Raw genomic sequence first — 21,160 nt, forward strand, 5'->3', positions numbered from 1 at the left:
GCAGGAGCGCTGGTTTGTACATAGAGTTCGTGTCCAATGAAAGTGTGGCTTGAGGTAATTCGTCACACTCCTCGACCGAGACAGAGGAACCGAGAAACACTCTCTTCCATTGTCACTGAGTGATGGCGACATTAATGACAATTCGTGGAAGCTAGTTGACCATTTCATTGGAGATCTACATTCTTTTGACAAGCAGTGGCCTCTGCAGAATCTTGTACGTCACAAAATTCTCCAAAGAGGTAGTTCATAGGCTAAAGATCAACATTCGAGAGACTCCAAGTTTTAAAGTCACCTACGTAGGGCAAATTTGAGCCCAGTTTGCTGGGAACGTAATCTGGAAGTTTACATTTCAAATGCATTTATACTAAGTGGGACACTATTTGATACTGAAGTAAGCGGCACCTCGGAACCACATTATCTCTTGAATGGCTCATTTTCAGACCAGTGTTTACTGGAAAATTCCTGCTTCTCTTATAATATACTTTCACCGTGTCAGTTTTCGCTATTAACTATGATATACCTCACATACAGATCTTGCACTTGGACCCCTCTGACACCTCTATCAACGTGGCGCCCCAAGGAGAGCTTATGTCATTTGGGCCCTAAACTGGCACCGTATTACTAGGAAAGTTGACAGAACTAACATTTGCGACAGGCTGCAGACCGATCCTATGGCTACCAGCATATATCTCGCGGAAGGATGTCGACGACAAAATAAGTGATATCATGGCTTGTAGGGAAGCATATAGACAGTTGTTTCTCCCTTGATCCACTTCTGAATGGAACAGGAAAGCGAATGACTAGCAGTGGTTCAAGGTACCCTCCACAATGCACCGTAAGGTGGATTGTAAAGTTTGTAGATGATGAGTACATCATTAGTTTCAAATTGGTTGATTTTGCATTTACCTTTAAATAAATGACACACGATACTCCAAAAATGCTGCTCATACCTGTAAGACTAGTATTCGGGAATACACCAGCGTTGTTGATGAGGATGTCGACGCCACCCAGGTTGTCCTTGACCCACTTGAAGGCTGCCAGGATGCTGGACTCGTCGCTCACATCCCCCGCGATCGCGTGCAGCTTACCTGGCGCGTCCTTGAGTGCCAGCTCCTATTGCGAGCCACAAATACATTACTGTATACGAGAAAAGAGAAAATAAAAGCAGTCTAGTTACTCAAGTTTTGCTCTGTATGAGATTGCGAACGTACTCATGATTATGTAAGATTTTTTAGAAGCGCTTTTTCCGTGATCCTTATAGGTCGTGCAGATAAAAAGCAACAAGGTATGCATTCCCTGCAACTGACCACGTCTTGTCCAGATGTGCGTTTACAATAATTGTTTCGCGAAACAGGATATTTCGTGAGACGCCTCTTTCGTCCCTTCATTGACACGGACCGAAACATTTCACGGAACCAGCAGGGGAAGGATAAAGCCAACAGTTAGGGCTTGACAACCAATTCGACGTACTCTGTCGTACTTCCGGATATTACATCCACGATCGCAGTCATGATGATGCTGTACACATATTTCAGGAAGAGCATGGAAACAAAATAAGGCCGCCACTGAAGGAACAAGGATTTACTCCATCGCCGATGCCAGCCTGGAAACCAGTTTGTGGGGGAAACGTCAGAGGAAATTCCTGTAATTACCATCAGTAAACTCATCTGCGTCGTTGCAGAAGATTCTGAATGGTTTGTATCATTTATGGGTCGGAATATCGAAAAAAAACAAGAATACGAAATTGAGAGAAGAAGTAACTGTTGAGAAAGACTGTCTGTGACACTGCGATTCATTCTAAAGTTGTTCATGTTGTTGTTGCGGTCTTCAGTCCGAAGACTAGTTTGAGGCACCTCTCCACCTACCCTATGCTGTGCAAGTCTCTTCATTTCCGAATAACTACTCCAGCCTCCATCCACTTCAATCGGCGATTGTGAACCAACTCGTATCTTGGTCTCCCTCTGCATCTTTTATCCCCCCACACTTCCCTCCAATACTACACTGACGTCTCCTTGACGTCTCAGAATACGTCCTATCAACCGATCCCTTCTTTTCTTGTAGTTACGCCAGAAATTTTCTTTCTCCCCTATTCTGTTCACGACCTCTTCATAGGTTACGCGATCTTTTCTCCAGAAACGCTTTTCTTGCCATTGCCATTAAATTTTTTTCATCTCCTCTACTTTGGCCATCGTCCCCTATTTTATTGCCCAAATTACTAAAATCACCTACTATCTTTAGTGCCCCATTTTCTTATCTAATTCTCTCAACATCGCACGATGTAATTCGATTACGTTCAATTACTCTTGTTTTGCTTTTGTTAATGTTATTTTATATCCTCCTTTGAAGAAACTAACTGTTTCATTCAACTTCATTTACATGTCCTCTGCTGTCTCTGACATAATTACGTCATAGGCAAACCTCAGATGCATTATTTCTTCTTCCTGTACCTTAAATCCTTTTCAAATTGTACCTTTACTATTTACTCATTGTAGAGATTGAATAACATCAGGGACAGACTACAACCCTGTCCTGCTCCTTCTCAACCACTGCTTCCCTTTCAAGCCCTTCGACTTTTATAACTGCCGTATGGTTTCTGTACAAGATGTATATACCCTTTCTGACCCGTACGGAGCTTCAATATGAAATCTAAAGCGCGATGCAATCTCTCTGCCTATGTACCTAAGCAACCATCTTTTTCGCGTCCCAACGGGGGTCAAGCACGCTCTTTACCGTGCTTCCTTCACCGCTATGCGCATGAGCTGAGTTTCAGCCAGTTTTCCACAGCTAACTGGGCGATGGCCAAAAAAGAAAACGAACTATCAGTCATGTGGGACGTGGATACAATAAGCCGTTACCGAAGCTGAATATCACTTTTACATGCTCGAGAAGAACGTCGCTCGAATTTGGTGCAAGACGGTTTTGAAACTTTGTCTGCTGTATGGTCTTTACAGAATTCACAAGAAATGTGAGAGTGTTATTACTGAGCCGTAATCATCGTTGCCTGTTGGACTTCTTTTGTGAGCACTTTAGTGAGTGGACCGCACGAATAGTTATGTGTAGCTATCCGCTGTGCCGCATAGCTCTTCATATTATTTGCTTTAGCTGTGAGTTGACACTGACTTCATTTAATTGTCTGTCGGCTCCAACGTGGGTATGATTTTATCCATAACGGATATGAGGTCTTGGCTGTAAAAATCAATTTTAAAATGTCAGGTCAGCCACCTATCTACACCGTAAAAACATTAGAAGTTATGAATTTCGAAGGTCAAGGCTTTATCTCCAGAATTACTGTAAATAAACCTCTAAGAGCGTCCACTATAAAAAATAAACAAAACCAATAAAAATGACAAAAAGTGCCTATTTTCCTCGCAGCAGTGGCTTCCTAAGATGTATATCCACATCATCGTCAACTAATAAAACAGATTAACATGGCATGGCATATATTACGGCATATGTTATTGTGTGGCATACCTGTGGGCAACATAAGCCACTCCATTTCAATCTATTTTTTCAGTTGACAGTGATGTGGCTGTACATCTTAAATGACACGGCAGCAAAGGAAGTGGTCAAGTTTTTTATTATCTTAGAGACCTCTTAGAGGTCTCTTGCACAGTAACTCTGAGGACGAAGTGTCGATCTTTGAAACGCGTCAGTTCTAGTGTTTTTTTCCACTGTGAACAGATGGTTGAGCCTACATTTTAACATCCAACTTGGCTACATTGCATTGCTAAATGTTTTCTGCCTGTTTATCCGGCTGTTATTCCTATCTATTGGGTGTGAGCCCGCTTGTTAATTTATGAACATTATTGATGCTGGTTTTGTGTAATTTATTTGGTATTCAGCATTAATGTAAGTTAGTTTTACTACTTGTTGTTTTAGTTGAAGTCTTGTGGGCATTGGGATTGATGACTTCGCCGTTTGGTCCAATAACGTTCTCAATTAATCAGTCGATCAATCATGTGGGTGTTCTTGTTTTAATTTTATTTATGAAGTCTTCTATAGAAATAGCTTGAGTTTTTTCATTTTTATTTAAAGAGTTCCAGTAATATTTCCTTGATATACATAAAGCTTATATTTTAAACTCCTTTATAGCTGCTCGATGGTAGTTCTAATCCGCTGTGCTTACAGCTGTGTGGTAACTAAATGTATCGTAAAGCTTAAAGTATTTTTTTGGGAACACGTGTTAACTGAAATCTTTTATATCTGCTCCTATAGTGCCTGAATTTATATTGTGCTTTACCGGATTTGTTCTGAGACAGAACAATGTCAAACCGCAGCTGAAAAGTGTTCAAAGTTCAAATAGTGATGTTTATGGGAGCCTCTCTTGCATCAATTCGAGGTCGTCAAGTTTTACGTGTTAAAAGCAAATTCATAATAACGGATAGGAGAGCTTTAAGTAAATTTGTCTTTTCTGAATGAAGTGTTATGTTTTTGGTAGCCTCACATCTTGTCACTCCAGCTCCTCGCTTCTTAATGAATTTTTACCTCGCTCGCTGTATTTTACCCTTGATACCTTCAAAATTTCAAAGAGTGTATTCCAGTCAACATTGTCAAAAGGTTTCTCTTAAGTCTACAAAACCTATAAACGTAGGTTGGTTGTCTTTAACCTATCTTCTAAACAATGTCGTACGGTCGGTATTGCTTCGTGTGTTCCAATATTTCTCCAGAATCCAAACTCATCTTCCCCAAGCTGAGCTTCTACCAGTTTTACCATTCTTCTGTAAATAATTCGTGTCAGTATTTTGCAACCATCACTTATTAAACTAATAGTTCGGTAATTTTTCACACGTGTCAACACCTTCTTTCTTTGAAATTGGAATTACTGCGTCCTTCTTCAAGTCTTGGGGTACTTGCTGTGTCTCACATATCTTGGGCGTCAGGTGTAATAGTTCGACGACAACTGGCTCTCCAAGGCTATTAGTAGTTCTGATGGAATGTCGTCTACTTCCGGGGCTTTGTTTCGACTTAGGTCTTACAGAGCTCTGTCAAATTCTTCTCGCAGTATCAAATGTTCCTTCTCGTCTTCATTTGTTTTCTCTTCGCTTCCTATAATATTGCCTCCAAGTTCATTTCCCTTGTACAGCCCCTCTACATGTTCCTTCCGTCTTTCGCTTTTCCTTTCTTTTCTTAGTACTGAGCTCTTGGTTTTCATACAGCTTCTTCCCTGTAATCTAAGGGCTATTTAGTTTTCCTATAGGTGGTATCTATCTTTCCCTTGGTCATACATGCTTCTATACTCTCACATTTGTCCTTTAGCCATTCCTGTTTAGCCATTTTGCACTTTCTGTCAATCTCATCTTTTAGAGGTTTGTGTTCTCTTTTACCTGTTTCATTTGCTGCATTTTTGTATACTTCTCCTTTAACAAATTAAATTCAATATCTTCTGTGATTCTGGTTTTTTCTACTACTCGCTGTCGTTTTACCTATTCGAACCGCTGCTACCTTCACTGTTTCATCTGTAAAAGCTCCCATTCGTCTTCCACTGTATTTCTCTCTCCTGTTTCAGGAAATCGTTTTTAATACTATCTTTGAAACTCTCAACGTCTAGTTCTGGTTCTTTCAACTTATGTAGGTCTCATCTCCTTACTTTACTAACTTTTTCTTCGGATTCTTCAGTTTTAATCTACACGCCACAAAATGAAAATGTCCGCCCCCGGTAGCTGAGTGGTCAGCGTGACAGAATGTCAATCCTCAGGGCCCGGGTTCGATTCCCGGCTGGGTCGGAGATTTTCTCCGCGAAGGGAGTGGGTGTTGTGTTGTCCTAATCATTATCATTTCATCCCCATCAACGCACAAGTCGCGAAGTTGCGTCAAATCGAAAGACTTGCACCCGGCGAACGGTATACCCGACGGAAGGCCCAAGTCACACGACACTTACATTTACAACATGAAAATTATGATCTGAGTCCACGTCTTCCTCTGGAAATGTCTCACATTTTGAAAATCTGGTTCCGAAATCTCTGTCTTGCTACTATACAATCAATCTGCCAAACGATATCTGTTTAAAATCTCAGAGTGCGATATCGGGAACTATAATTCAAAATAATACGGTACAAGCAGATGTTTTGATGTCATCGCTGCCAATACCATTACGTGAGGCTGTTTCCCTTCTTACTCGACTGTGTAATGAGGATTCTCTTTGGCCCAAATGACGATATTTCTAGTGCTGAGCTGCGATAAGTGGCACATTCATCTGAAAACATGGCATTGGCACGGTTCAATGAATTTGTAAATTGAGTTAAAAACGCACAGCATGCTAAAACTCTCTTATTTCGATCTGTATCCGATAACACGTTCACGAACGTCGGTCGAAAAGGTCTGACCTTTACGTCTTTATTCACATGATCTCGCATCGTTGTCCTCGGTATATTCTGAAGCACGTTTGTGTGTCCACTTCTTAGGAGATTGTTCGGTCTTAGTGCAGACTCCGCGGCCTGTCTTTAACACTGAAAACAGCAATAGCACGTCTTTCCCGATCCAAAAATGTTGGCATTCGTGGTGCAGCCTTATTAAATCCTTCCTGGTATGCCCCATAATATGTCTTATTGTCAACCCTGTGTGCTGTCGTTCGTGCACGCCCTCGCTTGTCACTAAACATTCCTCGATAATGTAACTATGACCGCTCTCATCTATCACGGCTACAAATTGAAACACGACTGCGACTGTAACTGCGGAAATACGTAAACAGTTATTCCAACAGCTGATTCCAACAAGTGATAAGAAGTAACATAGCTGCCAACCAGCATAATAACATCTGATACTAGATAGAGGTTACAGAGGTGTGGAGTCTTCTCGTCCGCCCTGTGGGTTTGATGTAGCTCTACACGGCACTCTGTCCTGTGCCGCGTAGAGCTAAATGTAGAGAGAATCTCCTTTGTAGTTGCAGTCTTTCATTGTTGTACAGTAAAACAGGTGTGGCACGCATGTAAATTTGCACCAATTATTTCGCAGCTGCGCTTGCAATTAACTAGATATTATTTTCAGTGCTATGTTAATGTGTTCTCTTATTTTTGCTCTTCAAATTGTGTTTTTCTGTGTTGTCGTGTGAAATATTGTGACAATAATGGCGTGTGAAAAACGTAACACTAGGCTCCAAAGTAAACTGAGAAATAACAGTGAAGACGAAAGCAGTGTGTTAACGCCACCATGTAATAAATTAACAAATATTCAAAATAGTAATTTGGTAACTGTGCATAGGGAAATGGAGCGGGCGTCAAATAATGGTGTAGGCAGTGAAACAATTAGTGAACAGGGAAGCATTATCGATCGATCGGTCGACAACAGCTCGCCTCAGGATTCCGAAATGACAGGACACAATCTTGCAAATACTGTAGATTCAGGTTTTGCGTCCTCACCGTTTTCTGAAATAAATCAAGACACATTTTCTGCTTATCAAAATGCGAATATTGCCGGTTCAAATGCACTGCCGAATAGCACTGAGGAACATGTTTCAGACACCAGTGCACTGTTATTACAGTTAATGCAACAAATGGGACAAAGGCTACAAAAGTTAGACACAACGCTTGAACAAAATCAGAAACATATGGGACAAAATCTTCAAAAGTTAGACACAATGGAACAAAAATCTTCAAAAGTTAGACACAATGGAACAACACCAGAGACAAACACAGCAACAGTTAGACACAATGGAACAAAATCTTCGGAAGTTAGACACCACACTTGAACAAACACGTGAAGATTTAACTACTGAGTTACATAACATTGAATCGAAATGTCAAAAAATCTGTAATGACGTAAAAACACAAATTTGTGAGCATTTTCAACCTGTTTTTTCGCGGCATGAAAATGCATTACAGAATCACGAAGCAGCCATAAAAGAACTGCAAACTATTGTTCATGAAAATCATGAGACATTGCAAGTTAAAACTGACTCAGTTGCATCTACCGATTCGGTTACGCAACTTGCAAAAACTCAGGAAAACTTAAAGGACACAGTAGATTCGATTTCAACACAAATGGACACTATGAAACTTGGTTCAGAAAAACACACTGAGGAAATGTGTTCACTATCTGAGAAAGTAGCCGAACTTTCGGATCAGGTCACTAACTTATCTACAAAGGTAGATGATGATCTGAATGACACAAGACCTGTAGCCTTTACTGACACAGAAGAGTATGAACAAATAAGAAAATTCAAACAAAATCAAAATCAAATCAATACACAGTACAAAAGAGAAATCCGGGAAGTACAAGATCAGTTGACGCAGGTGATACAAGAATTACATATTTCAGAGGACACTCGCGATCCAACACGGGAAGAGGAACTTAGAAATACGGAAAAGCCACAAAATAATAACACAGGGCATTTCGGAAGTTATGAAAGGAATTGGGAAGGTGGACCGAATTTTGAGATGGAACCGCCGACACGACGTAACAATGACCGATATGCTACTCGCCGACACGATGACTTTGACTATAAGCTGTTCATTACTACACGTAAATTCAAAACATTTAAGAATTCTGCCAACGACATTCATCCACAAGCGTGGCTCCATCAATTCTCTCATTGTTTTCCTCCCAACTGGTCATTAGAACACAGATTAGAATTTATGTGTGGCTACTTGGAGAATGAACCAGCTGTAAGAATGCGATCGGTCATTCACGATTGTCATAGTGAAGGAGAATTTTACCATGCGTTCCTCTCAGCATATTGGTCACAAGCTACACAAGACCGAGTAAAACATAGCATCATGATGATGAAACACTTTGAACAATCTGAATTTTCCAGTCTTGTCAAATATTTTGAAGACATGTTGCACAAGAATCAGTACCTGTCAAACCCATACAGCCCCTCAGAACTCATCCGCATTTGTTTAATCAAATTACCTGAACATTTACGGCATATTATTTTGGCAGGACGTTGCAAAGACGACATTGAAGCTTTTCAGGGACTCTTACAAGAATTAGAAATTGACACAGACAGTCGCGGGATGCGAAAACAGGAAAACAATACAGGTCACATCCGTCACAATTCCGTGATGACAGAAACAATAAATGGCCACGACAAACCTATTCTTACAACGTAAATCGTGACCAAAACAGACACCACCCGTATGACAACCACTGGCAGAGTAATAGTTACAGAGAAAGATCGCATTTCCGTAGTAATGAATATGACAGAGACAATCATAGAAACAGACAATATGGCAACCAGAACTATTATTATCATGGGAGACAGAATAACTTCAGACGCAACAGTTCAGCGCGCAGTTACGATTCAGGGAGAAATTCTCCACCACGTGACCGACGGGAAAGAAACTATGGAATCTACCGACATGACGACAGACGATATGATCGTAACGACAGACCTGAATTCCATCAGAACTGGCGAGCTTTAAACAGAGCTGGGCCCTCTCGGCAAGGCGAATTTATGGAAGTTAGGCCTCCTAATCCCAGTAACGATGCGCGCCAACAAAGAAACAGACAATAACTCGCACCGCAGGCAGCCACCTGCGCCGGCTGGCTCAGGGAAAATAACATAGACGCTAACCTTGAGAAAAATTCCAGTATTCTTTACCGACGTATACCACATGATAATTGCGTTGAAGTTGAAACTCTGCGTACTAGGAAGAGTAAAGGTTTACACCACATTTCACATGTAAAACCGTTTATTGAAAGATAATCTGCTTTTTAACTTTGTCTTTGACATAAAACGTTTCACTTCACGTTACTAGTATGCTTTAGAAACTGTTACGATGCAACAATGTTTAAAGTTAAATATCCAGTCAAGAACCAAGAGAACTTATTCAAACAGAAATTACGAATGCATTGTTATTGCGAACAGACGACACAGTGTTATTGTGTATGTACATTCTTGCTTGTTAGTTGCACGATTAGAACGTTTACCAGTACTACTAACGAGATTCTAATGCAATATTTTGGTTTACTTGAAAATACGTTCTGGATGTAAAGTACTTTCTGTGAGATTAAAGATGACTTAGTATTTGGTTTCTTTGACAGCTACACGATTATACCACGATGCTACTAATGAGTGACACAATTTATATTATTGCTTTTGCGGTGTTTGTGTTTCATATCTGCACGGTTTTTCTGAATTCTTCTGGAAAGTAAAACATGTTTAATAGTAACTTTTGTGGTATAGCTACAATGAGACAGCCTCTTTCGTAGCACAACAATACGTTACAGCACAGTACATTCTTCACCACAACAATAAGTGCAATAACTAAGATATCTATACGCAAAGCATTTCACTTTTGTTTATCATGAGGTAAGTACATTGTCTTCTGCAGAACTTAGCTTTCGGAGGTCGATAACTACGACACTTCCACAGAGATTATCTTACAGCAAGACGCATATTTAGCGCTACAGGACACGTATTTGAGTGATTAATTTTGTACTTAAAACATTTATTTTTAAAGATTTTTGAATTACAAAGAAAGTTTTCCATGATACATTTCATTCCATTGCTGTAATCTGTAACACCTGAGGGTATAATTACAATAATCCTCAAGGGGGTACACGCCTACTTTGTGTACCATGTGTTTGGCAAGCACAAGGAGCCCTAGCTAATATGGTATTTGCTTATACAACTTTACACATCGGTACCATATTCCTCTAACACATAAATTACACAGCTATCTGATCATTTAACTGAGAGAGACAAACTTTTTTATTACGTCAGTGACACATGTTTACGCAATTACAGAGTTGGATTATTTCACACTTACGAAATTGTATTTTGTCTGTACTGTGTGAACTGTTCATATTTTTTTGGACCCATTGTGATACTATGAGAGCTCTGAATGATGTATTTGGTATGAGATCATGATTTTTAAAGTACGTTTGAGGTAGATGACACTATTGAAATGAGCAGAGAATTTTTTTATGGTTTGAAATTATTGCAGAAAGCTACGACTTTTTTGAGATTTGACTGAGGTGTTATGATGTTATTTTTACGACGACGATGTGTATTATGCTGTTGAGGTATGTTTATGTCAATAAGATGATGCTACCATATATGAGGAATGTGATTACGTGTTTATATGTATATGAATAATGAATAGAAGTTAGGGACTCTTGACTTGTGAAAAAGGATGTTGGAAACCAAGAATCGTACTTTAAGAGTTACGAAATGTGTGTAAATGCGTGAATGTATCACAATGCCGGCGAAAATTTTTTGTACACTGTTATATTCATAAGATTTTGTTTCTACACATTTGCAACGCAAATTCTCGACCCGTGAAATTTTGTATATGAGACTGTCTCTGTAGCGGAAAAATGTCGTAAATATTTCCATAAGAAAGTTAAGTGACCACCTGCACGTAATGCGTCGTGGGCACAGCTGCGTCAGACGCCTGAAAAAAAAAACCATTAGTGAGGGGTTTCCAGAGGCACAGGTAGAAAAAAAAGGGGAGGCCCTTATCCTCGCATTTGACATTCCTTTGTAGAAATAATCGCAAATATTACACGCACATTACTTGAAAACATATGATTACTCGTACTTTGTGCTAATTACTGAAATGCTTATGAATTGATGGGAAATATTCGTACATCTGCACAGCTGATTACGACAAGTGTCTTTCTACGAGAGTTGAGAGCTACTGACTTATGAAATGTCACATGACTATTGAATGATATTTTTATGCTTTGCTTTTCGTAGTCGCTTATTTCATTTGATATCTGGTTTCCAGCTGTGTTGCAGCATTAGTTTTATAAAATAAACTTAGATGCATTTGCTAATGTGAACACTTTCTGTCAACAGATCTATTAAATGATAATTTTGTAATCCACATTCTTTAAAAAAGGAGCACTTGGAAACGAAAGAACAATAAGAAGGAACTAGTAACAGTAACACATAATTTTCTTTTCAAGTACATGGTAATATTTTTTTTACAATAAGTTGTTGTGGTGCACCACTTTAATTACATAGACATTAAGATGTGACTATACATTTCCCTTATCTGCATTGTTGTTTTTACTGTAATATTTTTTCTGCTTGAGCTATGTCATGTTTAGGTATAAGTTGCTGCTGTTTGCCAGGCATAGTGTTATTCTGTTAAGCCAGTTTTACTAATAATTTATTTTTATTGTTTGCTGCTCATTGCCTTATATTAGTTGTAATATTATTATTGCTTTGCTAATTTCTTAATGCTGCTTGCTTCGCAAATCTGCGTATTTTTTTACTTCTGTTTATATTAATTGTTTTATGTGATGCTGCATTGCCTCGTCCCTTAGTTTAGCATCTGAACTCAGTAGATTTAAGTTAGCTTAAGAGGGGTAGACCATATAAGAAACTAACTATGATGACTTGGAAGAAATGATGTGAACAGAATACAGAAAGCAGGCTTAGATAGGACTTTTGGGAATAATGATGAACGAAGGGAGATCTCCATGCAAAATACTGCAGTAAAACAAACCCTGTCCTTTCCTTTTGTGTTATCCCACTATGTGTTTGTGTACCCTTGTGTATTTGTTTTCTTCCTGTCTCTGTGTAGTTTCATAGAATTTTTTCTTCTTTTAATATTAAGCTACATTCACTATGATGAGGAATACTGTTCTCCTCAAATATAATTGGCATTAATAATATGTTATTTACTTTGTAAAGATGTTAGACATTATTTATTCTGTTTTGTTTTAATGCTCATGTGTAAAGTTGATGTTTCAAAAGTTATTATGATCTTTTATGTATGTACTCATGTCATAATTCCTGTAACACTGATGTACATGTCTATTTCTATTCTTTTGTAAAGCCTGTATTACTACAAATGTTATCTGTATTGTTATGTTTTTAATTATGTATTTTGTACCTTTGTCATTGTATTCTTATGTTATAAAATTGTAATTGACAGCAGTTCATCAAATTAAGTAAATTGTACGTTCCATTTCACTGCACAAATAATTCAGCAAGGGACTGGTTAACAGCATTGCTGGTTCTAAGGACAATTAGAAAAAAAAAAACTTTGTGAGTGCACGAGTGGTGGTTTATGGACTTGCTATATTATCCGCAAGACTCTTCAATGGTGATTGTGCACCTGCACAGTCGCAACAGATGGCTGCTGGCCATCTCTACAAGGACTACAGTGGGTCTACACCTTTGCTGACTCACCAATACAATTATTTCTACAAGGACTACAGTGGGTCTGCACCTCTGGTGGCCCATCAATACCATAATCTCTACCAGGACTACAGTGGGTCTACTCTGTGATGACCTACCTACCAATATTCTTCATAACTTCGACTCTCTCTGCTGTGGGTTTGCTCTGTTGTGGCCCATTACCTGTCAGCATGTCAAGAGTCAGCACTGTCTTTCCGCTGGAAGGACAACACTACTTCTTCAAGACTGCATGGAAATCCACTACTTCCGTGTGCATTGTCTTTTACTGCTCAGACTTTGAGAAAAGAAACGGCAGTTTCACTGTTATGAATGATCAGGACTGTCTTTATGGACTGTGAGAAAATTTTAGCTTTTGACCAACATTGTTTCAATAAGTGCGTGCATTGGATACCTTTGTTAGTGTAATTATGAAAAATTTTATCAAATCATTATTGGCCACTGGCCAAAACAATTTGTAAAATTTTTTGTGGGGAGCATGGGGCTATGTAAGTAGGCTGTTTATGTTTTCTTATTGGCAAAGTTACGTAGCGCTCTCTATGAAAATCACTGGCTGTGCTGTGTGCAGTCTGTGGCTAGTTTGCATTGTTGTCTGCCATTGTAGTGTTGGGCAGCGGCAGCTGGATGTGAACAGCGCGTAGCGTTGCACAGTTAGAGGTGAGCCGCCAGCAGTGGTGGATGTGAGGAGAGAGAGATGGCGGAGTTTTGAAATGACATATATTATGACTTTTGATGATATTAAGGTAAATACAGTGTTTGTTCTCTATTAAAATCTTTCATTTGCTAACTATCCCTATCAGTAGTTAGTGCCTTCAGTAGTTTGAATCTTTTATTTAGCTGGCAGTAGTGGCGCTCGCTGTATTGCAGTAGTTCGAGTAATGAAGATTTTTGTGAGGTAAGTGATTTCTGAAAGGTATAGTTTAATGTTACTCAGGGCCATTCTTTTGCAGGGATCTTTGATAGTCAGATTGCGTTGCGCTAAATAATATTGTGTGTCAGGTTAAGCACAGTCGTGTATAAATTGTTCAAAGGGGACGTTTCATGTGTAACCACGGGTGGTCAGCTGCGGAGCTCCATGATCTAGGTACGATGAACGGAGCGCTCCGAAACACTTGTGCGTGCATAAGCAGAGAAGCTACAGATCGTCTATCCTACTTCACAGGGTAGACAAGCGTCTGGACACCACGTTCTGTGAAGAGTCGTGGAAGTCCAACCATTTAGCGGCTATTGGTAGTTTCACTGTGATTCTACCTCTTTCCGTAATTGCTCACGACAGTAGCACTTTAGACCACCTTCGCCGTTTACAAGACACTCGTTCACAACTTGTGCGTAATAATAATCTGCCCTTTGTCAAAGTCGCGTATCTCAATGAATTTTCCCATTTGAAGCCCACATCTTCTCCAGAGTGATCCCCCGTCCGTGTCTGCTCCGCTTACATACTTTTGTTACACGTCACGTGCCCGCAACGCCACTAGGCTGTATCGAGCATCGCAGTGGAAAGTGGTCACTGTTCTGGCTGATCATCGTACAAGGTGCGATAGAAAAGCTTCGTTTGAGCGCGTTGCTGCAGCCTGTGCGTATGGTAGGGCGAGTCCGATGCGGATATATAAGCACCTATATGTAGGCAAGGGACTAGTGTGGCATTCATGCTTTTCTGATGTTCGTGAGGTAAATGCAGAAACGTGAACTATGGCGACGTTATTACCAAATGCATCCAAACAAGACCAACGTGCTGTTATTCTTTCCTTGACTGCCGAAGAGCAACACTGGTAGACATCCATTGGAGAATGAAGGATGTGTATGGGGCAGCAAGTCTCTCGAAAAACACCGTTCTGGAATGGTGCGGGACAAAAGGTGGTTCTGGTTCGTAATAATGCACGTACCCATACCCATATCTTATGTTATGCTAACTCAAGTGGAAGACACTCCAGCACAGGCCCTATAGTCCTGAAATCTCCCCATGCGATTAGGACGCCTTTGGTCTCTTAAAAATGGCCTTGAAGGTTCGACGATTCTTGTTGGAGGAGCGGGTATCTTAAACCTGGTGCGTCGGTGAGATTATTGCCTCAATGCTTACGGCTATTTTCCCTGGTTAGGTTACCAATTCTGGACTGGACGTCCTTCAAACGGAAACTTTTTGATCGGTCCTTATATTTCTATTTAATAAAAGATTCATCCACTTGCAATTACCAATCTGCATTTCATATCCTCGCTACTTAAAACCGTGTGACATAGAATGAACGTCTTTGAAATACCCGAAATAATACGAACTGAAAAAAAATTGAGAACAGTTAATTAATTATTTGTTTTAGAAAGTAATGGATGGATACCACTACTTTTTAGACTTTGTACTCCACTTTACCTTTTTTCTGAATCTCTTCTTCCACAAATTATGCTGCAGCGACCGTTTTGCAATAACTTTCTAAAACTACAAAGGGGAAGTGTCCAAAAAAACTTCGAAATTAGCAATGTATGAATCTTATACGCTTAAGGACGAAAAACTCCCACTTTTAATTTCCTGTATCATTTTTATAACCTTTGGCGTTCTTATCGAGTCATAAATACTAATCTTACATCACCACTCTCTCCGTCAAACTGTACGGTTTCACGTTGTAACAGCTGTAAAAACGCATAATGGCTTCGAGATGTGCGTAATCCAAGGGAAATGACTCAGACTGTTATAAATATAGCTTATCTCTAGATGAACATTGATTGAAGTAGCTCGCTCTACGAGTGAGATAACCGTGATTTGACCTCTATGAAAAGCAATTTTCGATTTGCACCAGTAGCAGCAACAATTACCTTTTCTGTTACCAGTAAATAAGTCTGTAAAAGCCGAGCAAATGCATGTAATATTAAAGTATCCGCCTTAGTGCAAAATATGAACAAACAGCGTTATATACAAAACTCACATAGCAATCCCAGTTTGATGTTGGCAACATGCGCACTACACTAATCTCGCACCATAGGTATTCCCACTCCACATTCTCGACACACGACAATGCCTGAAGACATAAAATCGACGTTGCTGTTCCCAAAACTCCCTCTAAGGCTAAGCGCCAATTGAGACGCATGACACAGCGCGACGCGCACGTTCCGCATAAGTCGCGCTGGTCCTGCAGATATTGCGACGCACACACACACTTCGCACGCGTCCGCTTGCTTAGCTGGGTGTTAACGTGCTTGCTGTTAACGTGCTTGTTTCCCATGCAGCGGGCCCGAGTTCTATTCCCGGCTAGGTTGGAGATTGCTTGTGGACTGAGTGTTGTATTGTCCTCATCATCATTTCATTCTTATCACCGGCACGCAAGTCGTCCAAAGTGGCGTCGACTGAAATAAGACTTGGGCGGTCGAACTTTCTGGTTCAAAATGATTCAAATGGCTCTGAGCACTAAGGGACTTAACTTCTGAGGTCATCAGTCCCCTAGAACTTAGAACTACTTATACCTAACTAACCTAAGGACATCACACACATCCATGCCCGAGGCAGGATTCGTACCTGCGACCGTAGCGGTCGCGCGGTTCCAGACTGTAGCGCCTAGAACCGCTCGGCCACCTCGGCCGGCGAACTTCCCGAGATGGGGTCTCCCGCCAACAATGCTATACACTCATTTCCACTTCCGTCCGCCCCCGGTAGCTGAGTGGTCAGCGCGACAGAATGTCAGTTCTGACCGCCAGCCAGCACGGTAGCTCAGCGTGTTCGGTCAGAGGGTTAGCTGCCTTCTGTAATAAAAAAAAACTGGGTTAATGTATCAACGACGAACTGAAACGGGTGTCTTGCGACGTCCGCCACGAGCAGTTACAACGAACTAAAACGAACGTAATGAGATTAAAAAAAAAAAAAAAAAAAAAAAAAACGAGGGCCCGGGTTCGATTCCCGGCTGGGTCGGATGTTTTCTCCGCTCAAGGACTGGGTGTTGTGTTGTCCTAATCATCATCATTTCATCCTCATCGACACGCAAGTCGCCGAAGTGGCGTCAAACCCAAAGACTTGCACCCGGCGAACGGTCTGCCTGACGAGAGGCCCTAGTCACACGACATTTAAATTTTTATTTCCACTTCCCACGCGCCGATTGACAGAACCGCAGCGCGCGCACGCTGTAATCTTTCTCAAACGATTTTACAAAAACCATTCGGTGAAAATATTTGATTTTTGCCGTACTTGTAGCGTTATATGTCAGCTTCGTGGCGAAGTGCCCATCCTCTCGCTACGCTCATACTTATTGTGATACACACATTTTGGTAAGATACTACGCAAAATTCGAAAAGTTTGCAATAAAAATAGATGTCGCTATGAATTTGCTTTTGGTGCGTATTACACCATATGTTGCTGCGTATGAAATTTAGCTAAAATGTTGAATTTTTGCTTAGACTTGGAAGGAGGTCTCTGTCTCCAATCTCGATAAAATCGATCCTTTGTAGCGCATTCATTCCCGACCTCACGCCCGCGAGAATGAAATATTCGCATCCCTCATATCTCCTAAGCTGCTCGAGATATGGAAGCGAGATTTTGGCGAATGATGGCACACAAGGAGGGAAGTATTTTCCAGTTGATAAACACACTGAACTACCTTATCTATGACGTGACATGAGAAGTTGTACTTTCTATTTTCTTTTTCATTCCAGTGACTGTAGTTTTATAAGAGTTATCGACAGCTAGTGAAATAAAGAGTTCCCTAGTATGACCGTAAGCATGAAATTTATTCTTTTCTGTCACCGCAAATCGACACACTGAGGTTTTTCGTATGCTTTTGAGCTCTCTGGCCGTCAGTTACTTGTTTAATGTGACACACTCTTTCAGAATACTGTTGACACAGCTGTTGCAAAAATGAATTTGTGCAAATTATACTGTGTTTTGGCAAAGGAAGTACAATTAAACCTGTCAACTAGAGAAATGTGGCCGTTACTCATAAATGGTAATGCTGCCTCGAATGACAAAAGGTTAACAATTCACACTAAGATAAACCGTCAGTTCTGTTCGAATTTTGGTTGAAACCCATAACCCATTGTATTTTTAACGCTGAGCGACTGTAATAGAAACTTACGAAAGGATTTTATTCCTTTTCTGCATCTGAGTAGTATTAAAATGATAGCTCTACTCAAATGAGGGCTCTACTCAGATGCAGAAGAGGAATAAAATCCTTTCGTAAGTTTGGATTATAGTCGCTCAGTGTTAAAAATACGATGGGTTATGGGTTTCAACCAAAATTCGAACAGAACTGGCGATTTATCTTTGTGTGAATTGTTAACCTTTTGTCATTCGAAGCAGCATCACCATTTATGAGTAACGGCCACATTTCTCTTGTTGACAAGTTTAATTGTACTTCCTTTGCCAAAACACAGTATAATTTGCACAAATTCATTTTTGCAGCAGCAATTGCAATAGTATTCTGAGTGTGTCACATTAAACAAGTAACGGACGCCCAGAGAGCACGAGAAACCTCAGTGTGTCGGTTTGCGGCGACATAAGGGAAGAAATTTCATGTTTATTTTCATACTAGGAAACTCTTGTTTCGCCAACTGACGATAACTCTTAAAAAATTACAGTCACTGGAGTGCAAAAAATCAAATAGGAGGTGTAGCTTCTGGTACATCGCCATTGATAAGAATGTTCCGTGTGTTTATGAATTGCCAAAATATTCTTCTCCTTGTGTTTATATATTATAGCGACACCTATTTTTCACGGCAAACTTTTCGAATTTTGCATAGTGTTTCACTAAAATGTGTATGTCACAAAAAGTATGAGCATTAGTGAGGCGATGGGCACTTCGCTACGAAGCTGACATTTAACGCTACAAGCAAGGCAAAAATCAAACATTATTGCTGAATAGTTTATGTAAAATCGTTTGGCAAAGATTACAGGGTGCGCGCGCACTTCGATTCTGTCAGGTCCGAACGTCGCTAACTGGCGCGTGCAAAGTATGCCGAGCTTAAAATATCGATAGTTGTACTCTGCACCAAATATTATGAAAGGTAGTTAGTACCCTTACTGACCATATACTTGCACTTTACATACTCGCTATGTGTTTTTATTAAACTTCAGCCTACAATCATAGCACGGTTTGTCTCATTTCTGTTCTGAAATTACTAGTTCTTGAAGCTAATATTGCTACTAAAGAAGCAAAGTATTGTGTTACTAGAGGGTGTCCGGGAAGTAGGGATGGATATTAAAGTGCTATAGAACATACAAAATTTATGGAAACTGTAATGTATCTTTACAAACACATTAAGTACCTTCTCCGATTTATGTATGAAAAATTATTTCCTCCATATGATAATCCAATGCCGCGCGGCAACGAGCAGTACATTCATTGAAGTTCTCGATGATGCTCTCACAAATATCTGGTGGGGTGCCTTTAACAGCGCTTTTAATTTCATCCTTCAATTGGTGTATTTTTTGTGGTTTGTTCACATACACTTTTGATTTCACAAAGCCCCACAAAAGTCACAAGTTGTAAGATAGAGTGATCTGGCAGGCCATTCCTGGTTGCCACACAAACAGATAATTTTTTGAGGGAACTTTTCATTCAGCAGAGCAATCGTTTCACGGGATGTGTGACACGTCGCACCATCTTGTTGAAACCAAAACTCGTAATTTTCATCAATAAGAAAACATGTTTCGTTAACGGTCACCGTTCACAGCGACAGCAGCTCCCTCATTTTCAAAAAAACTATGGGTCGATCACTTTTCCTGCGTTGTGGATGCGTCTCATCTCCCAAAGTCACTCGCGGATTTTCGTTAACCCAAATTCTGCAGTTCCGCTTATTGACGTACCCACTGAGGTGGAAGCGCGCTTCATCTGAAAAAATTATTCCTTTTGTGACTTTCTCGTTCACCGTTTGTCGAGCCAAGAACCATTGAGCAAATCGATGTCTCTTTCCATGATCTGTAGGCTTCAACTCTTGTGTAAGTTGAATCTTGTACGCATGCATTTTAAGATTTTCTGAAAAGATGTCAGGCAGTGAACTTGGTGATAAATCCAATTGTTGAGCTCGTCGGCGAACAGGTTTTCTGGGGCTTACGGTCACACTCTCAGGCACGACATCACTATTTTCTTGTTTTCGAAGAGAACGCGATCGTCTTCTTTTCTCAACATTTGAAACAGAACCTGTGGTCTCAAACTTCTTGTTCAATTTCCGAACTGATGATACGGCTGGATCAGCCTTACGTCCGAGTGTCACAAGCAATTCGCGGACGGTTGCTGTGGGACTTTCATTGTTTTGTGAAACAACTTTTTATCACTTGGATGCTTTGCTCAGTTGTCACTTGCTCCATGATGAAAATAAACATCTAACAACAATGCTCATAACGCAAAAGCTATCAGGATACTAATGGGTAGGATCACAGATAACAAAAACGAGAAAAAACCACGGTTGCTAACCGTCATACGACAAAATGACGCAAAATTCAGATTCGTCCTCTCTTCCCGGATGCCCGTTACATGTTATGAATTAGCGGTGGCCGCAGCATGGCGCCTTGAGCTACATTGCGATCTAATCGCTTTCCTGGTAACATCAGTGTTAACTCGAATATTTGACAGTGCCGGAGAGCCCTTACCTTAACTTTTTCGACCCTCCTGGCCATTCCCACGACGGTGAGTCCATGCTTCAGCAGCGCCTGAACTATGGCAGCACCGATGCCTGCACTGGCGCCAGTAACCAGGGCTACGCGTCCCTTGTATTTCTCGGTGCCCATTGCTATGTGGACTGACTTAACTGGCGCCGCTGTGCAACTAGCTACACGGGTCTGCGGAGACTGCGAACATTCGTGCCGGTCCCGGCGATTTAAGCACGTAACGATAAGCGTATTACGTCGTGCGTCAAAGTCACTCATCCGTTTTATCTCTGGAAATCTGTGTAGCCGGCAGAATGACCTTGCACTGGGTAAAAGCTCAAATAGATTTTGCGCTGAAATTATTACCATGTCAAACGAAGTTCTTTTTCTATGACGTTCCGCAACAGCTTCAATCAGGACCTAATAACTGATTTATGTGACATACCATCGGCTTACTTGTGTCGTAAAAAGTTGTACAAACCTTTTTGATAGGCAACAAAGTATACCAATGG

General features: G+C 40.5%; 1 protein-coding gene across 1 annotated transcript in view; it reads right to left on the reverse strand.

The window, feature by feature from the left end:
- Positions 1-20,839, reverse strand: part of LOC126100589 (farnesol dehydrogenase-like) — a 73,415-nt gene extending 52,576 nt beyond the window's left edge. Inside the window, exons 1-2 of the mRNA XM_049911215.1 lie at positions 20,652-20,839; positions 951-1,113 (exon numbers count right to left, since the gene is read on the reverse strand). Of these exons, the coding sequence (XP_049767172.1) occupies positions 951-1,113; positions 20,652-20,789 (301 nt within the window). The 5' untranslated portion in view covers positions 20,790-20,839. The remainder of the gene's footprint in view (positions 1-950; positions 1,114-20,651) is intronic.
- Between the last annotated feature and the right edge of the window lie 321 nt (positions 20,840-21,160).

This window comes from Schistocerca cancellata, chromosome 9 (assembly GCF_023864275.1).
Source record: "Schistocerca cancellata isolate TAMUIC-IGC-003103 chromosome 9, iqSchCanc2.1, whole genome shotgun sequence".
NCBI classification, from domain to species: Eukaryota; Metazoa; Arthropoda; class Insecta; order Orthoptera; family Acrididae; genus Schistocerca; species Schistocerca cancellata.